General features: G+C 38.8%; 1 protein-coding gene across 2 annotated transcripts in view; it reads right to left on the reverse strand.

Moving 5' to 3' along the window:
• The window catches only part of DDX10 (DEAD-box helicase 10), a 192,135-nt gene that overhangs the window by 143,500 nt on the left and 26,501 nt on the right, over positions 1-22,134 (reverse strand). For both annotated transcript variants that reach the window (XR_012653422.1, XM_075049977.1), the window contains exons 10-12: positions 21,601-21,702; positions 13,959-14,046; positions 5,986-6,074 (exon numbers count right to left, since the gene is read on the reverse strand). Coding sequence is in view for 1 of the 2 variants with exons in the window: in XM_075049977.1 (XP_074906078.1) it covers positions 5,986-6,074; positions 13,959-14,046; positions 21,601-21,702 (279 nt within the window). In the remaining variant the exon portion in view is untranslated. The remainder of the gene's footprint in view (positions 1-5,985; positions 6,075-13,958; positions 14,047-21,600; positions 21,703-22,134) is intronic.

A 22,134-nucleotide genomic window follows, 5' to 3' on the forward strand; every position in this document is an offset into this window, starting at 1 on the left:
GGTGACAGTGCCTCTGAGATAACAGATTTAAGAAGGGGAAACCTGCAGGAGGTTGGAATGTGAGAGCAACAGCTCTGCAGATACCGAGGTCAGTGAGGAAGGAGGTGGAGGAGGAGCAGGACAGGAGGGCATGCCCCCGCAGCCCATGGTGAGATGGCAGGCTGTCCCCCCCCTAGCCCGTGGAGGGGAGCAGGGAAGCAGATGCCCACCTGTAGCCTGGGGAGGAGCCCTTGCTGGAGCAGGGGGATGCCCCCAAAGATGGCTGGGACTCCATGGGAAAGCCTGCGCTGGAGCAGTCTGTGCCTGAAGGACTGCAGCCCGTGGGAAGGACCCTCGTTGGAGAAGTTTGTGAAGTACTGTATCCCATGGGAGGGACCCCACACTGGAGCAGAGGACAAGTGTGAGGAGTCCTCCCCCTGAGGAGGAAGGACTGGCAGAGACAAGGTGTGATGAACTGACCACAACCCCATTCCCCGTCCAGTTGAGTCTGCGAAGGAGGGAGGGGTGGGGGAAAGGTGTTTTTAAGATTTGGTTTTATTTCACATTAGCCTGTTTTGATTTGATCGGTAACAAATTCCCCCCCCCCCCAAACTGAGTCTGTCTTTTGCCCATAACCATAAGTGGTAAGTGATCCCTCCCTGTCCTTGCCTCAACCCAGGAGCTTTCCATTATATTTTCTCCTCCCCACCCCACGGCCAGGGATGAATGAGCAAGTGGCCTCATGTGCTTTGTTGCCAGCTGGGCTTAAACCATGACAGCCCCTCAGACCACAATCCTACTCCGACTGAAGCTACAGCTATTCTTTGATTTTAGCGCTAGCATTTCATGCATTCTTCTGGAATAAGAAATGTGCAATGTTTTCTCATAAAGACAGACAAAAAGCAGTTATTTAGTGAGATTTCACAAATTCTAACACAGAACACTAAAAACATGCTAACAGCACAATGTAGTCCTCAGACTATGGTAGCCTTTAAATGGCAAGACAAATTCAGCTGACATACCAAAATAAAAAAAAAAAAAATCCTGTTTCATATTTTGATGTGAAATGCAATGACTTCTTCAGAGCAAGCTCTTATAGAAAGACATTTTAAATCAGCTTCTAAAAGTAATACTGAAACCAATGGATTATTTTGCTATTATAAATGAAAGCACAGCTGGCAGTTCTATTCATCAACAGAAACTGAGCTGGCCAGACATCATCATTCCCTTACAATGATCAGGGAACGCACACAAGTAAATGAACAACACCTACAATGCTCAGGTACCTCCTTCAATTCAAAGCAAGCTGACAAAGATTTTCAGGACATAAGTTAAAAGAGTAAAACTCAGAGAACATTGTATGGCTTTAAGAAGAATACCACTTTTGTTTGCTATTGAATATGGAAAAATCAAACATCAGTAAACATTTTTTAAAATTAATTCAAATGAATGGTGTATCAGACAAAATACTGCCTTTTCTGGGGTTTGTTAATTATGCTCATACAAAGAACTTGTTACATTAACATACTAACTTCACTATGCCTCTATTTGGACAGGGTGAAAAGCTGGGCATCTCTCAACTCTTTAAAAAGACAGAAGCTTAGACACTCGGAGCAAAATCTGTCCTTGCACAAAACAAATTAAGCAGGAAATTTAAGACCAGTACAATTTTTAAGTGTCACAAGAGTTCCTAATCTGCACCTAGAAGATTTCCAGTCCTTTTTGAAATATGAGCCAGTTGTAAAGAGTCTGAGGTCACTTCTGCAGAACTGCTGCAGAAGAATTTTACACGTTAGTGCTTCATTCTAACACTGTTAGTACATTTACTAAATATAAGACATATTCCATTAGTGAACTTCTTCAGAATGATTTGAACACATAAAAACACAGCACAGTGATTTCTTTTACTGTAGAACAAGTTCAGACAAAGATTTAAAATAGCTGGGAAAAGGTTAAATACTCCCAGAAGCTATTTCAAGAGAAGAAATGTGTATTACTTTCCTTGCAATATATGCTACATCTACATTTAACATTTAAAATGTTTTCAGAAGACAGGATGAGCAACCATTTGAAAACAGGAGAAATCAAATCAACTGAAGTGACGCTAATCTGAATTAACAGGCTTTCCATATGGTCTGATTAATAACCAAAACTAACAGAGAAATTGCTTTCGCCGTGTTATTTATCTTACTAGCCAGCTTTAGCCCTCTACATCAAGAAGCTCAAATGCATGGTACTCCACTAATAATAATGGGGGCCAAACTAATCAAGAGTTTATGGGTCAGGATCAAAGGCCAACAAAGAAGATGTCATGGTTGGAATTCGAGCACTTCAAAGACCGAGATGTAGCCTTCTTTACAAAAGTAAAAGCAGTCTCCATATTGCAGTTGCAGGCCCAGGTGCTCTTGGTACCTGAGCCACCCTGACACCTGCTCAAAGGGCAACACAGCAGAGCACAAGCATCAAAGATTTCTCAAGTGCATTAAAGATCGTTTCTCCAAGTTAGCTGGATTAGCCAACTCTGAGAGGCACTCTACTAGAACTGCTACTCATGCATGGGCAAGTACATTTACTTCTAAGGTGAGTGAAGGTCAATAGCAGGCTTGGCTGCAAAATGAGAAAAGGTAGTTCAAGATCCTAGAAGAAATGAGGATGATGCCTAAGAGAATAATAATCCTGGACTTTGAGAGAGGAGACTGCAGCTTGTTCAGAGATCTGTATAGCAGGATCAGAAAGCTCAGAAGCTTACAGAAGTAGTTACAGAAAGCTCAGAAAGGGATGACTGGATCTCCAGGTGGTCGAGGGGGAGTTGCATGAGAAACGCCCAAACTCTTAAGATCATTGAGGTCTGTATGAGTAATGCCATAGGAGGCTGAGATTAACTAGATAACAGCATGAGAAACGATAAGTCTGGTTACAGGTGTATGAAGACTGGAAACAACCAGAAAAAAGTAATTAGTGGCAGGCTTTTTTAGTTGGAAGGAGACTGGGGTGTAGAAAAGGAAGTCCAAGGACAGTGAGAAGGAGGGCCAAGAACCAGCAAAGGAATGACAGGATGTGCAAAGCCTGTGATGGGTGCTGCCTGGGGGACCTGCACTTGCTCATGGTAGTTGGAGCAAGGCAACAACGAAACCCTTTGCCCTAACCATGCAGTAAAGGTCATGCCTACATCCACAGCCAGGGGAACTGGGGTGAGAGTGCAGTGGGTGCTTTCCCTGATCAGTGAGATGGCAGACAGATGTGGGCAGATGGATCATGTATCCTGGCATCACCCAGTTCAGACCTGACAGCACCTGCAGCTACCTACTGCTTTGTAACACTGATCTGTAAGCCATACTTGCAAAATCAGCTGGGTACTACGTCGTGTGTATCAGACATTTCCCAAATAACTTGGCTTTAACCTGCTTTATTTATTCTCTATGTACCAATAACAGGGATAAAAAGAGAAAAATATGCTGCATTCCTCCTGGAAGACATAACAAAATTCACAGAGGAAACTGCCTTCCTTGGCAGCCCCTTAGAGCTGTGACTAATCTGTCCATTCAGGACGCTTGCCTGTTAAGATCTGCCGCTGGAGACTGATACGTACATGTTAGCATTTAACAAAATTAAGTGCCTGAGAAGTAAAGTATTTAGAACCCCTGCCTCCTCATTACCTTGTCTCCTATCCAGGAGGCCAGACTAACTAATTATTCCTTTCCACCCTGTTGTTTGTTTATGTTTTCTTACATTTTCAAAGCTGTCCTTTGCAATGAAAACACAAATTTCTCTTTTATGCAAGCATCGAGGTTCTCCTTCACCAAACTTAAAGGCTGCCTATGTTAACACAAGGCCTGTGCAAGTCTTCCTCCAGCAAATTATTCTTGATAGCAATTCGTAATGAGAGGATACTGGAAAGAATACTAATGTACCATAGCTTAAAGGTGATCAATCTCTAGAATACATATGTGTACATGTGTATCGACACACACAATCACTTTTTGGTTTTTATATATATTGTTTTCTAGATATACAATAATTTTATATAATGTATAAATCATTTTATATAATATACAAAAAAAGACTACTGCTTTTCTACAGACTCAATCAACAGAGCTTAAGAGAATATCAGTCCACAGACATGCCAGGCAAAAGAGCAATGGAGAAAGTGGGCAACAGCCTGGCAGACTGAAATGCAAACCTGACAGGGGCATTAAGCAGCCTGTTTTCTCTGCAGGATTTTTAGTAGAGTAACATCTATCAAGCTAGCAGTAAATCTCCACAGGAAGGCTGAAATACTTTTCAGAGAATACACACAGTAGGTAAAGGGAAAAAAGGATCCTCTGCCATGATTTTTTGCACAGAACGTAAACCAAGGTTGCTTCTGAATGCAGAATTCAAACATACCAGACTTTGAGGGCCTTTCAAATAAATTAAGCTGACTGACCCACTGTATCAGTGGATGTGCACTGAATTGAAAGCCAAGGCACTGCAGGGTGTATTTAGGTAGACTAGCAGTCTGGAGAGTGGGGAAGAAGAGTGTCAACAAACTCTTCATTTAGAGCAGAATCTCCAAGTTATCTCCCAGATTTATTATCTTCTGACTTTTTGATTATGCTTCCATATATTTCACAGTCTTGACTAAACCTCTCCTACTCTTTCCAAACAACTGTCTGGTTTCTTCCATTTTAATACAAGAATGTAACTTTGCAAAAATGGGATTAGAATTGACTTTGATGAAGGACCAAATCCTGGCACAGAGGCCTGAGAAGAACAGAACTGTAGACTACTCTGTCCACACCAATATCAGATACTAGATGGCACACCATACTGATATCCAGAAAGAGGCACTGGGATTCCAAAAATTCAGCATTACCACCATCTGTCAGTTGGGTTCTTAACACACTGGTTAAGTTTATGTGGTCATCCCTCTTAGTCCTAATCTTCTGCCACTCCCCCTTACATTCAGCATAGTAAGACCAAAAATAAGGTTTTAAAGAGGATGACAAATCACACAGGTGAAGGGGCAGGCAATGCATGTAGTGAAATTTTTCAAGTTTTTGCTAGTTCTCCTTTTTAAAAATTTCTCAGTCCATAAAGTAAGAAAGCATCTTTTATAATAGGTTTATGTACCTTAAAAAACATAATCATGTTAATTGCAGCACAGTACAAGAAGACCAGGTGTTCTACAGTCTAGTAATTTGTCACATTTTAGTTCATTATGCCACGTGCTGACAAGTTTGAAGACTTAAGTCTTCTCTGTATGAAATTCCAGAGACATAAAATTAATTTACCGTGCATCTTTGAGCACCTTCCTGCTCCCTTCCGTCTACCCTATGTCCCACGAGATTATTCGAAAACTTCACTTCTTAAAACAATCTCAGATGGTTGTCATCTGTAAAATCAACCTGTCAAAATTAATTTCCCTCCCATAAAAAATGTGGAATGGTTCACATATATGTACAGAAATAGACATAGTAAAATAGATGCTATTCAGTCCACTGCAGATGCTTCATCTTTACCAAGCACACTGAATCTTCTGAAAAGTAATTTATGTCCAAGGAGCAATGTCCCAATCACACTCAAAATGAGACTGTAATATATCATCTTTACATACTCCAATTTCTTTTTAAATAATAGACTTTACAGGTTGGCATTTAGCTATGAGGCTGAAGGGTAAATCTGAAAAAAAAAAAAAAAAACCAAAAAAAAAACCAAAAAAACACCAAACCCCTACTGTTCTCTATCCTTTTACTTCACAAGTTTTGTCTTCTATTGTATATAGCAAATGTACCTTCTGTTTTAAGAGTTTTTTCTCTCTGTAGAGATATGTTGGTTTTGCACATAATTTTTATTTAGAATGTCTTTGAAAACATGCAAAAGCACAACATAAATATGAAACTGTAAATACATTACAAGACTGTCCAATTCTGTGTGTTAACATAGTCAAAACAGCTATTTAAAGCTGTCACACACTCCAAAACTTCTCACTATACAATTTTCACTTTCCAAGTTGACCATACTTACAGGGCATATTCTGCTAGAGGCAATCTGAAAACATCAAATACTTCCTTATTCTTCATCAAGTAAACTGAACGCAAGTAGGATACAAAACACTGAAAGAAAAATAAAAGTATTTAACAAAAAAAGAAACCACTCGATTACTAACATATGAAACTAACATTATACTGTTGCTCTAAACACAAAATAGAATTTCACTATTAAGTGGTCTAACATTGATTTCAGGCTTTAATTCTTTTACACAATACCCATCAGCCAAAATTTATACAGAAGTGATGCACCTTCAAATATTCAAATATTTCATTAAATGCCCAGTAATTGGCTGAATTTCCCAACTGTATGTCATGTAATTTTCCCTAGAAAGAAAATATGGCAAATTAGTCAGAAGGAAACATCACTGATACAATTGTTTTTCTTCTCCCAGCTTTTCCGAATGTTGTTATGCTATTCTGATATCTGAATTATGTGGAAGCAAAAACAGACTGTGTTGCTATCCATCTGACGTGTCCTGACTTAATCTTAGCCACTAACAGGAATTGAATCAACTCAATGTAGCTGCACTTCACTGTGGCCTAAGATAATCCGTATTACCTTGCATTTGCCATCAGCTCATCACATACATGCAGTCAATGAATGCAACTCAGCTGATCAACATAAATTCACTATACAACATCCACTAAGACCAGTCTAAGATTGAAGTTTCAATTAATCCCAGACTTTCACCAAGAAAACTGGAAGCATTGCATAACAGAATAACTTAATCTTGTGTTGCATTTTCCCTCCATCCTTCCCAAAAGGAAAGATTCTTATTCATCTCAGGTTTCTTTTACATAGTCTATTTCTGCCTATCATCAGCCACATAAATACAGGAATATTTTAAGTACCAGAAAAGATCTTTGGATTTCTGTTGTTTGTAACCTAATTTCTAACACATTCCAAAACTCCTACCATGAGGCTTAAACCAGTAAACACTAGTAACAATAGCAAGTTAAGCTCATAGGGTTATATTCAAGCATACTATAATCACACCCTTGTTCTGGTACAGGCAGCTGTCAGAGAAAATTATTGTATTACTAATTCATGTGGAATTTAAAAAAAAAAAAAAAAACAACAACAAAAACCACAATCATTTCTTGTTAACCTGAGATAGAAAAGGAAAAGACCCAATAGTTAGGAGTATCAATCTGTTAGGAGCATTGATCTCTTATGGGGATTCTTTAAATGCTTATAAGAGAAAAAACATTTCCAAAGGTGAAAAGAAAAATGAGACAGTAAATTAAGCAATGTCATAAAGTCATACTTTTCCCCTTGGCAAACTGAAATAAAAACTATTAATTGTAAGACATATAAGAGCTAAGAGATATACTTTTTAAGCTGCCCAACACTTCATTATGGAAGTAAATTTTCATTTGCTTATTTTTCCAAATGCTAAGTTTTGGGGTAAAGTTTCCTGTCCAGATTACGTCTTTCAATTAATTTTAGCAGTGGAAGGTGCTAGCACAATACATTCAACTGCTACCAAGAATGAGGTGTGGTATAAAACACTTGTTTGGTCACATTAAATTATTAATCATTTCACAAAGATAACTAGAACCCTTAGGAAAAGGCTTCAAATTTGACAGAGCTCATTAATCTATTGCTGTCTAGCAAGCAGTGACAAAAAAAAAATGACAGACCCTCTTTTTTTCTCTGTACTGACAGATGGAAAATAGCAGGTTAAACAAGAAGTATCTTTTCTGTGAATCTGAGAGTTGCAGATCTGAAGATCTACATGAGTCACTACATGCCACAGAGTAGAAATCTCATTCTGCCTGTTGGATAAGCTATAAAGCCACCCACATACTTTACTAGTGTATCTTCGGTAATCGTGGTCTAGAAATTAATAAATGATAGATATGAGCCAGGAAGAACACACCTTTTGCACACGTATCAAGCCCTACAATAACTAAGAATGAACAACCAAACAAATGCCAGATGATCTAACTCGCACCTATCAGCTGTCAACATGGTTCAGCCCACTTAGACTCAACACAATTTTTCAAGTTCGTCATGGACTGTACGCAGGATGGTATTGCTCTATGTTCAAAGAAATGGGCATTTAATTAAGGTAAGAGGCTTCAAAGACCATTCAGTAGTAATGTAATGATGATTAAAGTCTTCAGCTGACCTCATTCTCTATTATTTTAGGCATTGTGAACACTTCCAGCAAAAGATATTCCCTGCTTCAAGAGCTTACACCCAAACTAGAAAAGTTAGATACAGCATAGAAGAGTTGTTCTACTTTACAAGAAAAGAAATGAAGTACAGAAAGAGCAAATGACTTCTTTGATTTTGATTCGATTTCAGTACCTTCACTTTGACCTTCTTCTAAAATATCATCATCTCTCTTGGATTTTATTCAATTCTCCTAAGACTTGGACACTCTACACACACACACCGGACAGCTGAGGGAGAACAAGTTCAGTGAGTCTGAACTTTTTCCCTGCTCTTTTATCAATTGCTGTTGTCCACTGCTATTTTTGCTGGTTTGATATCACTTTCAAGGATGTTTCTTTTTAATAATGGAACATTACAAAAACATTATATGAATTAACTTATACCATTATGGAAAAATGTTACGGTTGGGCATCAGAAACATATTACAGTTCTATTACAATAGTAGCTAAAGGCCCCCAAAACCACCTGAGATTATTATACAAGTATGAGAAACACAAGGCAATAAGTACTATGCTCTACTAATTTGCTATATTTAAATTTTGATTTATTGATGTATTTCTTAGATAATTGTTTTAAATATTAAAACACACACAATTCAATTTATGCGCTGTTTTGACAGAATTCAAAGTCCAGTCAGGGCATGACTGGAATCTCAGGCTGTAGCACCCTGCGTGTCCCTCTGGGTGCAATGAAGAATTTAATGGACAGACATCACTTCAGTGTCCCAGTACCCCCTACACAGTAACGTCCAAACTAGCAAGAAAAAAAACATTCTTTTTTAAACTGTTTTCCAGAACTGGATGAATTGATATATTAAATATTAAAATTACAAGAAATGCCAAAAGGCAGCATCAGTCCATGAGAAGAACTACAAAGGCTCCAAAGGACCCCCAGTCTGATTCACTCTCTTTCCAAGCAACAGCAGAGGAACCATGTCCTATCAAATGAACCATGACATTTGCTGAAGCAATTAGTAATCAAGAATTTTCTTTTTTTTCCCTTTTTTTTTTTTTTTTAACAAAGTAAAAGCATCTTGAAGTAAATCAACAAGCTTAGAGGACACAATCACTTAGACCTCATGCCCTCAACACAGTAAACTATATCCTACCTGAACTCCTGTGCACAGCTGTGCTGTTTCACTGCTATCTGATCCATTCAGGTAGGGAATTTATTTCTTACAAATGTCAAGAATTTGGCAGCTTGCAACAGACAGGCTAGACAGCACAATGCCCATGTCTTTGAGAAATCCAGCATTCCAGATAAGGATCCAAGGTCAGGATTTCATTTGCATTATTTTTATTGTTTTATTCACATTGATATGTAAGACTACTGGGGCATATTTGCATAGTATGTCTGAACACTCATAATTAAATCTTATTAAGGAGGGACAGTTCCACGATAAACCACTTGTCCATAGTTCAAGATTTTCAAAAACTGATTTATGTACAGTTTGCTGCAAGACAATACTGCACTGCTACCCATAAATGAAAAATTGCAACAAAAATGGCTTGAAAGGGTAATTAAATGGCAATTAAAAAAAATTTTTAAAATCAATTTAAATTTTTATCTGTAACACTGACAGATGGCCCATGTTTGATTTTATTCTTGTGCTACTCTGAACTTAATCATTATTTTCTTTTGCCTAATTCAGAATGATCTTCTCTGCCTTTTAAGAGATCTTAAGAAGCCAAAGCCAGAAACACAGAGGTTTGCTAGATTTTCATTCCAAGTAACATAATGCTGGCTTCCTCCTACTCTCGTCCTCCCCCAACCAGCTGCTCTGTCACTTCTAATACAAATTGTTGTAACTGCAACTTCCTGTGGCAGTTGCAGATGATCATAATATGTCACCAGTACACCTGGCCTGTGCAATGTTAGGATGAAGCTTACGCTGACATGCTACAAGTAATACTTTGTACGCTACAAAAACGTGGGATACCTAAACACCAAAAATAGTAGTGCCTTGAACATTGCCTTCACTGCCTTTACCTAACCCCTTCAATCAAAAGGGCTACTGAACTGAAAAGAGTACCCATTTCTTATTCTTCATCGTGCTACCAAGAATACATGATGAAAAGTAGATGTATTTGCACTAATTTAAAAGCTTTATGCTTTACAGAATCACAGAATAGTTGAAGCTGAAAGGTACCTCTGGAGATCATCTAGTCCAAAGCCCTGCTCAAAGCAAGGTCAGCTAGAGCAGGCTGCTCAGGAAGACACCCAGTTTTAATATCCAACAACCAACACTGCACAGCCTCTCTGTGCAACCTGTTCTAGTGTTCAACTACACTCACAATAGAAGTTTTTTTCTTGGGTTTAAATGGAGTTTTTTTATATATAAATTTTTGCCTACCACTGTACAGAGCTACACAATTGTGATGACAAGGTGGAGTGCTTATGGGTGAGGATGAGAGGGAAGGCCAAGAAGGCAGATATTGTGCTGGGAGTCTGTTATAGACTGCCCGACCAGGTTGAAAAGATGTATGAATCATTCTACAAGCGGCTGGCAGTAGTCTCAGAATCGTGTGCCCTTGTTCTCGTGGGGGACTTCAACTTTCCAGACGTCTGCTGGAAATACAACACAGCAGAGAGTAAACAATCTACGAGGTTCCTGGAGTGTGTGGAAAATAACTTCCTGACACAGCTGGTGGGTGAGCCAACCAGGGGAGGAGCCTTGCTAGATCTGTTATTTACAAACAGGGAAGGACTGGTGGGAGGTGTGATGGTCGGAGGCCGTCTTGGGCTTAGCGACCATGAAATGATAGAATTCTCAATTCTTGGTAAGGCTGGGAAGGGGGTTAGCAAAACCACCACTATGGACTTCCGGAGGGCAAACTTTGGCCTCTGCAAGGCACTGGTTGAGAGAGTCCCTTGGGAAACGGTCCTGAAGGGCAAAGGGGTCCAGGAGGGATGGACATTCTTTAAGAAAGAAATCTTAATGGCTCAGGACCAGACTATTCCCATGTGCCGCCAAGTCGAACCGCCAAGGAAAATGACCAGCCTGGCTGAACGGGGAGCTTTTGCTAGGAGTCAAGAAAAAAAGGAGAGTTTATCATCTCTGGAAGAAAGGGTGGGCAACTTGGGAGGAGTACAGGGATCTTGTTAGGTCATACAGAGAGGTAATTAGAAAGGCAAAAGCTCAGCTAGAACTAAATCTGGCCACTATTGTAAGGGACAACAAAAAATGTTTTTACAAATATGTTAACAGTAAAAAGAATCCCAAGGAGAATATCTATCCTTTAATGGATACAGAAGGGAACGTTGCCACCAGAGATGAGGAAAAGGCTGAGGTACTTAATGCCTTCTTTGCCTCAGTCTTTAATAGGGAGACCAGTTATCCTCAGGGTACTCTGCCCCCTGAGCTGGAAGGCGAGGACGAAGAGCAGAATATACCCCCCTTAATACAGGAGGAAATAATTAGTGACCTCCTACACCATCTGGACACTCACAAATCTATGGGACCTGATGGGATCCATCCAAGAGTACTGAGGGAACTGGCGGAGGTGCTTCCCAAGCCGCTCTCCATCATCTATCAGCAATCCTGGTCAACAGGGGAGGTCCCAGAGGACTGGAAGCTTGCCAACGTGACGCCCATTTACAAGAAGGGTTGGAGGGAGGATCCAGGGAACTATGGGCCTGTCAGCCTGACCTCGGTACCAGGGAAGATCATGGAACAGTTTGTCTTGAGAGCACTCACATGGCAAGTCCAGCACAAGCAGGGGATCGGGCCCAGTCAACATGGGTTTACAAAAGGCAGGTCCTGCTTGACCAACCTGATCTCCTTCTATGACCAGGTGACCCGGCTAGTGGATGAGGGAAAGGCTGTGGATGTTATCTACCTCGACTTCAGCAAGGCCTTTGACACTGTCTCTCATGGCATACTCCTTGAGAAACTGGCATCTCCCAGCTTGGACAAGTGCACTCTTTGCTGGGTAAAAAACTGGCTGAATGGACAAGCCCAGAGGGTTGTGGTGAGTGGGGTGAAATCCAGTTGGCGGCAGGTCACAAGTGGTGTTCCTCAGGGCTCGGTGTTGGGCCCTGTTCTGTTTAATATCTTTATCAATGATCTGGATGAGGGGATCAAGTGCACCCTCAGCAAGTTTGCAGATGACACCAAGTTGGGAGGCAGGGTCGATCTACTTGAGGGTAAGAAGGCTCTACAGAGGGATCTGGACAGGCTGGATCGATGGGCTGAGGCCAGTCGTATGAAATTCAACAAGGCCAAGTGCCAGGTCCTGCACTTCGGTCACAGCAACCCCATGCAGCGCTACAGGCTTGGGGAAGAGTGGCTGGAAAGCTGCCTGGAGGAAAAGGACCTGGGGGTGTTGGTTGACAGCTGCCTGAATATGAGCCAGCAGTGTGCCCAGGTGGCCAAGAAGGCCAATGGTATCCTGGCCTGCATCAGAAATGGTGTGGCCAGCAGGAGCAGGGAGGTGGTTGTTCCCCTGTACTTGGCACTGGTGAGGCTGCACCTCGAGTCCTGTGCTCAGTTTTGGGCCCCTCACTACAGGAAAGAGATTGAGGTGCTGGAGCGTGTCCAGAGAAGGGCAACCAAGTTGGTGAGGGGCCTGGAGCACAAGTCTTATGAGGAGCAGCTGAGGGAGCTGGGGTTGTTTAGTCTGGAGAAAAGGAGGCTGAGGGAAGACCTTATCGCTCTCTACAACTACCTGAAGGAATGTTGTAGTGAGGTGGGTGCTGGTCTCTTCTGTCAGGTGGCTGGTGATAGGACAAGAGGAAATGGCCTCAAGTTGAGGCAAGGGAGATTTAGGTTGGATATTAGGAAAAATTTCTTTACTGAGAGGGTTGTCAGACATTGGAATAGGCTGCCCAGGGAAGTGGTTGAGTCACCATCCCTGGAGGTATTCAAAAAGCGTGTAGACAAGGCACTCCAGAACATGGTTTAGTGGGCATGGATGATGGTTAGATTTGATGATCTTGAAGGTCTTTTCCAACCTAAATGATTCTATGATTCTATTCTATGATTCTAATACAGGAGATACTCCAAGTGCTCAATCATCTTTGTGGTTCTTCGTTGCTCTTGCCTCCACCATGTCCATGTCTGTCTTGTATTGGAAGCCCAGAATCAAACTTTGCGTTCCAGATGTGTCTCACCAGGGCTGAGTAGAGGGCAAGGGAAGGGAAGGATCACCTCCCTTGACCCACCAGCAGCGCTCTGTCCAATGCTGCCCAGAATGTGGTTGGCTTTGCTGCAAAGGCATAATTTTGGCTCATGTTTAGCCTGTTGTCCACTAAGACTACCTGTTGCCCCAGGTCCTCTTCTGTAAAGTTGCTTTCCAGCCATTTGGTCCCAGCCTGTACTGCTGTATGAGGTTCCTCCTCCCCAGTTTCAGGTCTCAAACAGCTGGGAAAGACTCAAACAAAACAGTAGAAACCCTCAAACAGCTGAGAAGCCGTGACTACTAAATCAAAACTTACTTTCATACCCAAGACTAAAATAAATGTCCCCACCTACGACTTAACCTCGGCACAAGACCAGTAGGTTAGGCAGCTCTTCAGGCATTAGCATTATGAGCCCATGTTGAGCCCATGTCAACTCACACAGGCTATACAGGCATACTTAACACCAACTGCTAATATGTGATTATTGTTTCTCCTGATGCCGTGTTTTAAAGCTTAAAAATCAGAACAATTTAGCAGTTCCAAACACTGCTGCTAGGGCATATATGAGCAGGTCAGTTGTTCCAACAGCAGTTCTATTCAACTAGCATGCCTCAAGAACTATAGTGAAGCAGATGACTTACCCTTTGAGCTTTGTCTTTTAACTCCTGATCTTGGGCTAAGAAAGCTTGCATCCTCTTTTGGATGTCTGTAATTTTTTCAGGATTAATTCTAATTAAAAACAAAAAAAAGAGGAAGAAAGTTAGCTTTAATTATTAGAACATGCAAAAATAAGCACCTATTAAGTTCTCAGGAGTATCTTCACATATTCCGCAGTGCTTTAATATGCATAAACTTATTACCACTCTGAAACAGATGAGAATGGAACTGTAATAAGAATGAAGCACAAACTCCTCAAACAAATAATACAGAAAAGAAAAATGGGAGCTCAGACTTTTTATCCAGAGACAGTTTTCGGTGAAGGTGGTGAAACTTCTTCCAAAGCAAAGTCAAAATCAGCAGTAAAGAACTTCTTGAATTTAAAAAAACGCTGAGGAAAAAAAAATATAAAGTAGTATAATGAATTATTGTACTACTTTATACTGAGATAGCAGTCTTCATAAGGAAATTCTCAGCATTTTTGAAAGCTTAAATAAGATCCATTGCCCTGGGAATACTGAAATTTAAGTACTTCTTTCTTATAGCCATATGAGCAAAAATAAAGGACCTTGAGATTAAACAGATTTAAGAGTTCCTCAAGATACCGATCAAGTGAATAAGGAACAGTGACTATTACAGAAAATGCCATTAAAACTAGTAACAAGGCATGCCAGTCCTCTCCCAAACTCTGGATTTTTACTTATTCCAATGATACCTACACTATTCCAGGTTTATTTGCCCAGATCTTTTCTTATCTACTTCTGGTTTTGATCTGCCGGTGCCACCCAAGTGTATCACACAACCTACCAAACATGGTAGGAGGTTACCACTCAAGTAGAGGTCAAAAGAGATGCACAACTACCAGATTTCTTAATCTAGTTCGTGCTGCTGTGTGTCACGTCATCCCAATACTGTACAACAAAACATAGTCGTTGCTGAAGGAAGTCAAGAAAAAAAAAAAAAAATCAATCATGCCTCTTCACATAGAGGTAAGTCAGTCTAAAAAACATGACTCTGATTAAAATACCAGGCAAGAAACATTTTATAGTTATTTTTTGTAACATAAGCCATTATCATCGGCTATTATTCTTACTAAATATGAAAGCAGCAATTAAGCAAAGGGTTGGAGGGTATTACCAAAGAATAATTTAATTTATAAAGACACCAAGCTTTATTCCCTCACCATTTCAATTTCTTATCTCTGTCAGATACAAAGTGGAAAACTGTAGCGTACACAAGAGCTATTTAGCTACAGTTTTAGTGAAAGATCAAAAAGCTGAGTTCCAGTTTCAAGCTAGCATGTCATTTGCTCTGAAACTGTAAAGACATAAGAAAGAAAAGGCACGAAATATGCAGTGGGGGACAAACTGACCAACAAGTCTTTGAATTGCAATGCAGGATGGAATGCACACAAGATATCAAAGACAGAAAAAGTAAATAGAGAGAAGGCTCTTCTAGATTTTATTCTATAAAACATGATTAAGAAAGTGACAATGAAAATATTTATGACCCTAACAAAGGAAAAATGGTAGAATAGCAAAATAAAGGTAGTGTCTTGCTTAATACCAAATTGTATTAGAAGGTACAAACACAAAGTATACTACCTCACAGCAGAGGAAAGACAGGAGGAAGAGTAAAAAGGATGGCTGGATGACCTGAAACTCAAGAAGAAAGCTTAAAGTAGAACTGAAGACAAGTACAAAAACAGCACAAATACACAGGGATAAAATAAGAATTACAAGCACAAAATGAGATACAAAAGGTAATGAAGGGGTAGCATGACTAACAAAAAAAAAATTAACACGAACACACTTGGTAGTAAGACAGCCGAGAGAAGTGTTGGGTTGCTGTTAAGTTATGGGAAAGCTATTAAGAGATGACCTCAAGACACTTAAATTAGCCAGTGTCTTTTTTTTTTCCCCCAGTCTTCACTCAAAGTGGCAGCTGTAATCAGACAGCTAACAACAGCTACAGCACAGTCCAAGCTCACATCAGAATCACAAATCACAGGGTAACAGGTATTTAGATAAATCAGCTGAGTCAAAAGAAATTTGCTCCATAGCAACTAGAGAGAAAGAAAAAGCACTTTTGAGTCATAGTTGTATCTATTCTTGAGGACTCATCTGAGATAGATAAAAATCTATGAGACAGGGCAAGTAAACAGAGTGGTCATCTTCAAAGGGAGCAAAAAAAAAGAAGTTAAAGGATTAACTTTTTTCTTGATACCAAAAAAACAACTTTTAAGCACCTCAAGAAAATACGCAAACACACAATGGCCAACATAGCTTAGTCAGAAACAAAACATGACTAATCAGTTTGATTATCCTCCATACCAGCATTAGCAGGCTTTAAGAATAGGAAAGAAACAGCAGTTGTCACATTTGATGTTAGCAAAGCATCTGGCAGTTGCACGTTCTCATAAGCTAGGGAAATATGGTGTACATGAAATCGTTAGGTAAATGCAAAACTGGCCTTGGAGCTGTATTCAAAGAGTAGTTTGGACTGTCGACTACTCACTTGTCACTGTCAAAATGCATAGCAAGTTCCAATTCTCACCTGGGCCTGCTATTACTCATTATTTTCTATGACTTGATTATTGTAGGAATATGATTCATTATTTATAGGAGACAATACATCATTGGGGCTCCAAGCGTAATGGCCAATAATCTTAGACAAGATGTAACAACATTTTGTTGACTGCACATACATTTTAGTTTGAGTTATTTGGTTGAAATTTGCAAGAAAAGGGTTTGAAAAAAAGACAGAAACACAGAAGATACTTTACAATTAAAAGAAGGGCAAGATAATGCGGTATAGATCTAAGCAATGTCAACCAAGAATATAATGCCCCAAGCACATTTTGAGGTTATGTGTTTGTTAATGAACGAGTAAATTTGCAACACTGAATATTAGAAAAAGACTCATAATACTGGATTCTCTCCACTAAAACACTGTATCACGACAGCCACCCACTGTCATCTTCATCTCATGCTGGGATTCCAAAAATAAGAAAGCTGGTCATTGTTAAATTGGATTTTGGTTTTAATGAGTTTGCATGTTATTTCTTTCTGAACAATAAAACTCTTTACAACAATTATATACATGTGACTATTTGGAGAGACAAACCTAAAATCTAAACACTTAAATGCATTATCATAATTTATAAGCTTGCCTAAACAGCTAAGCAGCAGTGAGCTAGAACCAACAATGCAAAGACTAGAAGGGCATTTTATGACATTGTCTGTCATTTTTTACTAGGCTGTTTATTTCTTTTCTTACTCTGTGAGCACAAATCTTGCATTTAAGTAGCAGTGTAACTTTTTTGAAACTGTTGTTTTGCTTAGCAGTTGCATAAATGGCCACACTTGACTGTGCCATGATGTAAATATGAACTCAGTTTGCTTGGTCTCATGAACTGATCAGACATCACTCCAAATTTCCTGGTCGATACGCACTCTGCTTTCCTCTCATTTCCCCTGTTTTTAAGACCAGGATAGAAGCACTGCTTTAACTAGATACTCTCTCTTCCCCATCCTCTCCAAAGCGGAATTTAAACAAAAAAGTTCAACCAGCACCAAAAAGACCATACTGCCATGATGCAGTAAAACAGTTTCCATATTCCACTCAGCTTCCAAGCAGCAGCAGCTTTTGCTCTGTGCTCTCAGCCTGGAATGTGGCTGTCTATGGTTACACTGGACAACCTGGAAGGCTGGAGAGAGGAGGAAGAGCTGGGACCTAAGGAAGGCTGCTCAGAGTTGCCAGCCTCACACCAGCAGATCACATACAGGTGCATAACCATGCTGGTTAGTGACACCAATGGATTGTCCTACAGTAATGATGGTAATTGGGAGACAGCAAGTCTTAATAGATTCCCTAGTATTAACATTACTGTAATGGGGAATACACATCCAAGTATTCTCCACTGTCAGAAAAAAAGGTGTTTTGTTATTGTTGTTTTCTTCAAGAACCACATTTTTGTCATAATATTAAAGAAAGCAATATTACATCATGAGTATCTACATACTTGCACTTTCTTTCCTAAAATTTTCTGGACACAAAATTTGTTATGATAACCCCTTAGGAAGCAGCTCTTATCTTGTTACTCAAAAAAACTGGATGCCATGAAGTAGTCCCAAGGTACTATGAAAAATAATTTCAGTTTACAGCTTGCATCTAAAACTTTGAAATTATAGACTCTTTATAAATATGTACATAATATTTAATATTTTCAGAATAGATTTTTCCATATTTGAATGCTCTAAAATATGGTACTTATTATTGCATATTTTGCATTTTCTCTTGTTCTGTTTGAACACTGAAAAAGAGATGTATTGTTAAAACTAGTACCTGTAAATTAGCAGCTTGTGCTGATTAGAAAGGAATGGTATACTAACAGGCTCTACAGGGAGTTAGATTTAAAATTGAAAATTAAGAAAACAGCCCAAACCCTAGCCTTTTGAATAGGTAGTCAGGAAAAGAAAAAAGTTCTTCTCCTCTCTCCTTTCAAATTATGGTACTATTTTAAAAGCTCTGTCTAAATGAAATAAATGTTAAGAGCTGTTTATAAGTCAGAAAATACAAAACAGGGAAAGTAACAGAAAACTGGTTCTTGCAATCCCTATGCAAGATAACAGGTTAACAACAACAGCAAAACAAGCACTTTAATTGACAGTGATATTTTAGAAACAAAAAAGCTTTCAGAATGAATTTCAGCAGTTTCAAGAGTTAAACTCTGTCAGTAGTGAGCAATGCTCATTACCTTCTAACTCACGAGTTAGAAGGTAAGACTCTCAATTCTTGAGAATCTACAATTAGGTGAACATGCACAAACACCACCAGAAGACTTCAACAGAAGACCTGGACATGCATGGGTTGATTCGACTTCTTCAACAATTTATCAACTGACAAAACACACCAGGATTGTATTAATTGGGAAACTGGCTAGAAGGAAACAACCTAAGAAGACTTGCAGTTAAAAACTTTTAGGATGAAACTGGTTTACAAACCACAAGTAATTACAAGAATTTTTTTTAAGGATTTTAGTTAGCCTCTTACAAGTACAATACTAAACCATTTAAGCCTTAACCACACTAGGCAGACAATTCTAAGTAAAAGCATTCCCCTTCATTATGATGTTACAAATACTAATAAGGTGTGTTTTGCAAATTGAAAGACTGGATCTCAGGGCAAGCTGTTAAAATGTATTAACAATCAAAAGCCCTGACTTTGCTTATAATGATTCCGGTTAAGAATGTTACTTAAATGTATTTATTATACATATGCGCTAGTGGCTTGGTAAAAGAATGAATTTTGGGGGTGGTGTTTAAAAAAAAAAAAAACAACAAAAAAAAAACAAAACAGAGAGTTTTCCATTGATGTAACATCAGATTAACAAGAATGTGTTAAGAGATGCAGCCATGGATGTCTCTCCAGAGACACATCTAACCTGAATTATAAATAGAAGATGCATTTATTGCTGGGGAAATGAAATATTTGCCTTATTAAAACTGAATTGTTATCCTAATACAAAAACACCGATTTGTATTTACATGGATAAATACAGGCTAAAGAGGCTTTTTTACCATTTTCTATGATAAGCTGTTCAAACAATTAACTGCATTACTCAAGAAGTTAAAAGCCTAGCTGTCAAAGAAAGGTGAAATATTTATAATGTGCATGGGATTGGACATTTATTTAGGGAATATCAAAATAAGATAAATTATTTGAATAACTATCATTTTAAAAAGGAAAAAGATGAAGTTTGAAAAAAGACATAATTTGCTTAGGCTGTGGTGGTTATACAACAGATCCTTTTAAAGCGCTATGATGCTTAAAGGAAAAGAAAATATCAGACTTTAATTCAGTTTCTTTACTGATATTGTCCTCATTCAGTTGGGGTTTTTTTTGTTTGGTTTTTTTGTTGTTGTTGTGTGGTGCTTTTTATTTTTTTAAACAGCAATGTCAAAAGAAAGCTTTAAGCACAATTAGACTTTTGGTAGCTGTTTGACTCCATTCTAGTCCTTATTTTCGCTGTTTTAGAGAAAGTTGTCTTATGTTTGGAGTTCACGCATATTCTACACAGAATTGATAGGCGTTTGACCAGAAAAGGTGTATTTACTTCACTGGCTGCTGTGTACTGTTTGTTACATAGAAGCAACATTCACAAATACAGTTCACAAGTGCCTCTGATACAGCATATCCTATACATCAAAAATACTTTAAAAAAGTAAAACTAAGCCTTAAATATGGAAAGTGCTATATGCATGTTTCTATTCTCTGCAGAAATGACAACTTGTTAATTTTGAGCTGACCTGAAGGTTTAAGCAATGAAGTAATAACCACCACTTAAAGTTTCACCCTATTTTGATTTCTTCTCAAAAACAATTGTTCCACAAACACTTTCTGCAGTTAATTATCTTCTTTGCTTAAATATTCACATCTTCACATTCAAACCACAGCTTTTCAAAGTAAAATAGTCCTAGCCTTGCTCATACCCACTTGTACAGAAACTTAATTTTCTACCTTGTCATCCTTCTCTGATTTCTTCTAGCTCCATTCTACAGTTTTTGGCATAGTGCAACCTGAACTACATAAATATTCAAAATCAAGTCAGGCTCATACCACATTTTCTGGCTTGCTTTCAATTCTTCTTCCATATTTCCTTCACACTCTGTTTCCTCTTTTGATTTAACATTAGACTGACAGGCTCAAAGAACAATGAACTCCCTCCTACCTATAGCTGCTAATTAAGAAATTACCACCAATTCCTTTTAGTTTTTTTATTATTATTATTATTTTGACAGTTAGGGTTTTTGGTTTTTCTATATGTCCATTACTCTGCATTTACTAGAAATTGGAAATGTAAAAGCTTCTTTATTTTTACATGGTATCATTATATGCTTCTGCAACTCTTTCAAAGTCAGTTCTCTCTTGTACAGATAGCATAGATCTCTACAGGTTTCCATCAGAATATTCTCTGCAGTATGTAAAATGACCATTTAGCCACATTTTTTGTTTCCTGTTCTTCAACTAACTGATTCAGAAAGATCATGACAAACTGGAGAAATAGTCTAGAACTAAAGACAGGTAAGAGAAACAAGAATGATAACAGGTGTAAAAAACATACAAGGACAGATTAAAGAAATTGTATTTGTTTAATCTGCAAAAGAAAAGAGGAGAAAGAGATAGCATAATTATGTTCAATTACATTAAAAGTATTGCAAAGAGTAAGAGAATACATCATTTTCCATATATTCTTGGCACAGGACAAAAGAAATACTTCAATTACTTACAAGGCTTATCAGACGCTTGAAGAAAAAACGTTAATGGTAGGAACTGTTGAGTATAGGTGAGATCACTTTGGGAAATTGTGAAGAATTGGCAAGTTAGACAAGCATCTGATAAGAATGGTAAGAATGATTTGTACAGCTGATCCTGCCTTTGAGAAAGGGGATGGAACAGGTAACCTCTCAAGGTCTTTTCCTTCTACAATGCTATCCAAATCTCCCTTGTTTGTCCAGTTCCAGGCAATTCAGGCACTTTACTCCATCAGGACTGTCATAGACTCATCACACATTATTCCTGTAGAAAGAAGGCTGAATAACAGACAAGCCATTAGTCACTTACTTGATTTCACTGACAGGTACTTTCCTCTGTGAAAGCTGTTCCACCATGCCTTTTTCTTCTGAGGGAAGCAATAACAACAAAGCTTCACCACCTTCTTTGTATCTGATCAGGGAAAAAAACACAAAAAAGACACCTCAAGCAAACATGCAAAAAATACAATTTTTTGTTGATGTTTTCAATGACCAATGAGAATTTACATTTGCTTCCTTATAATCAGCCCAAGGAGCAAACAAAAATCCTCACTTAAGAAAAGGCAAACCAGTCAAGTGATTTGCCTGTATCTCCACTTGAGCTGATTTCAAAACTACACCTAGAGCCCTAAACATCTGGGACTAAGACACAGATTCAGATCAGTGGATCTTTTCTTCCCTAGATTAGAAATATTTATGTAGTAATCAAATGGCACTTGATCAAAGCGTACAGTACTGGAAGACCTAACTACTTGCATTCATCCTTTACCAACAGACAAGTCTTAACACCTGGTAGCGACTCATTCTCCTTTGAACATCCTGCAAGTGAAAGAAGTTAAAGGCC

This window comes from Buteo buteo, chromosome 18, assembly GCF_964188355.1.
Source record: "Buteo buteo chromosome 18, bButBut1.hap1.1, whole genome shotgun sequence".
Classification (NCBI taxonomy): Eukaryota; Metazoa; Chordata; class Aves; order Accipitriformes; family Accipitridae; genus Buteo; species Buteo buteo.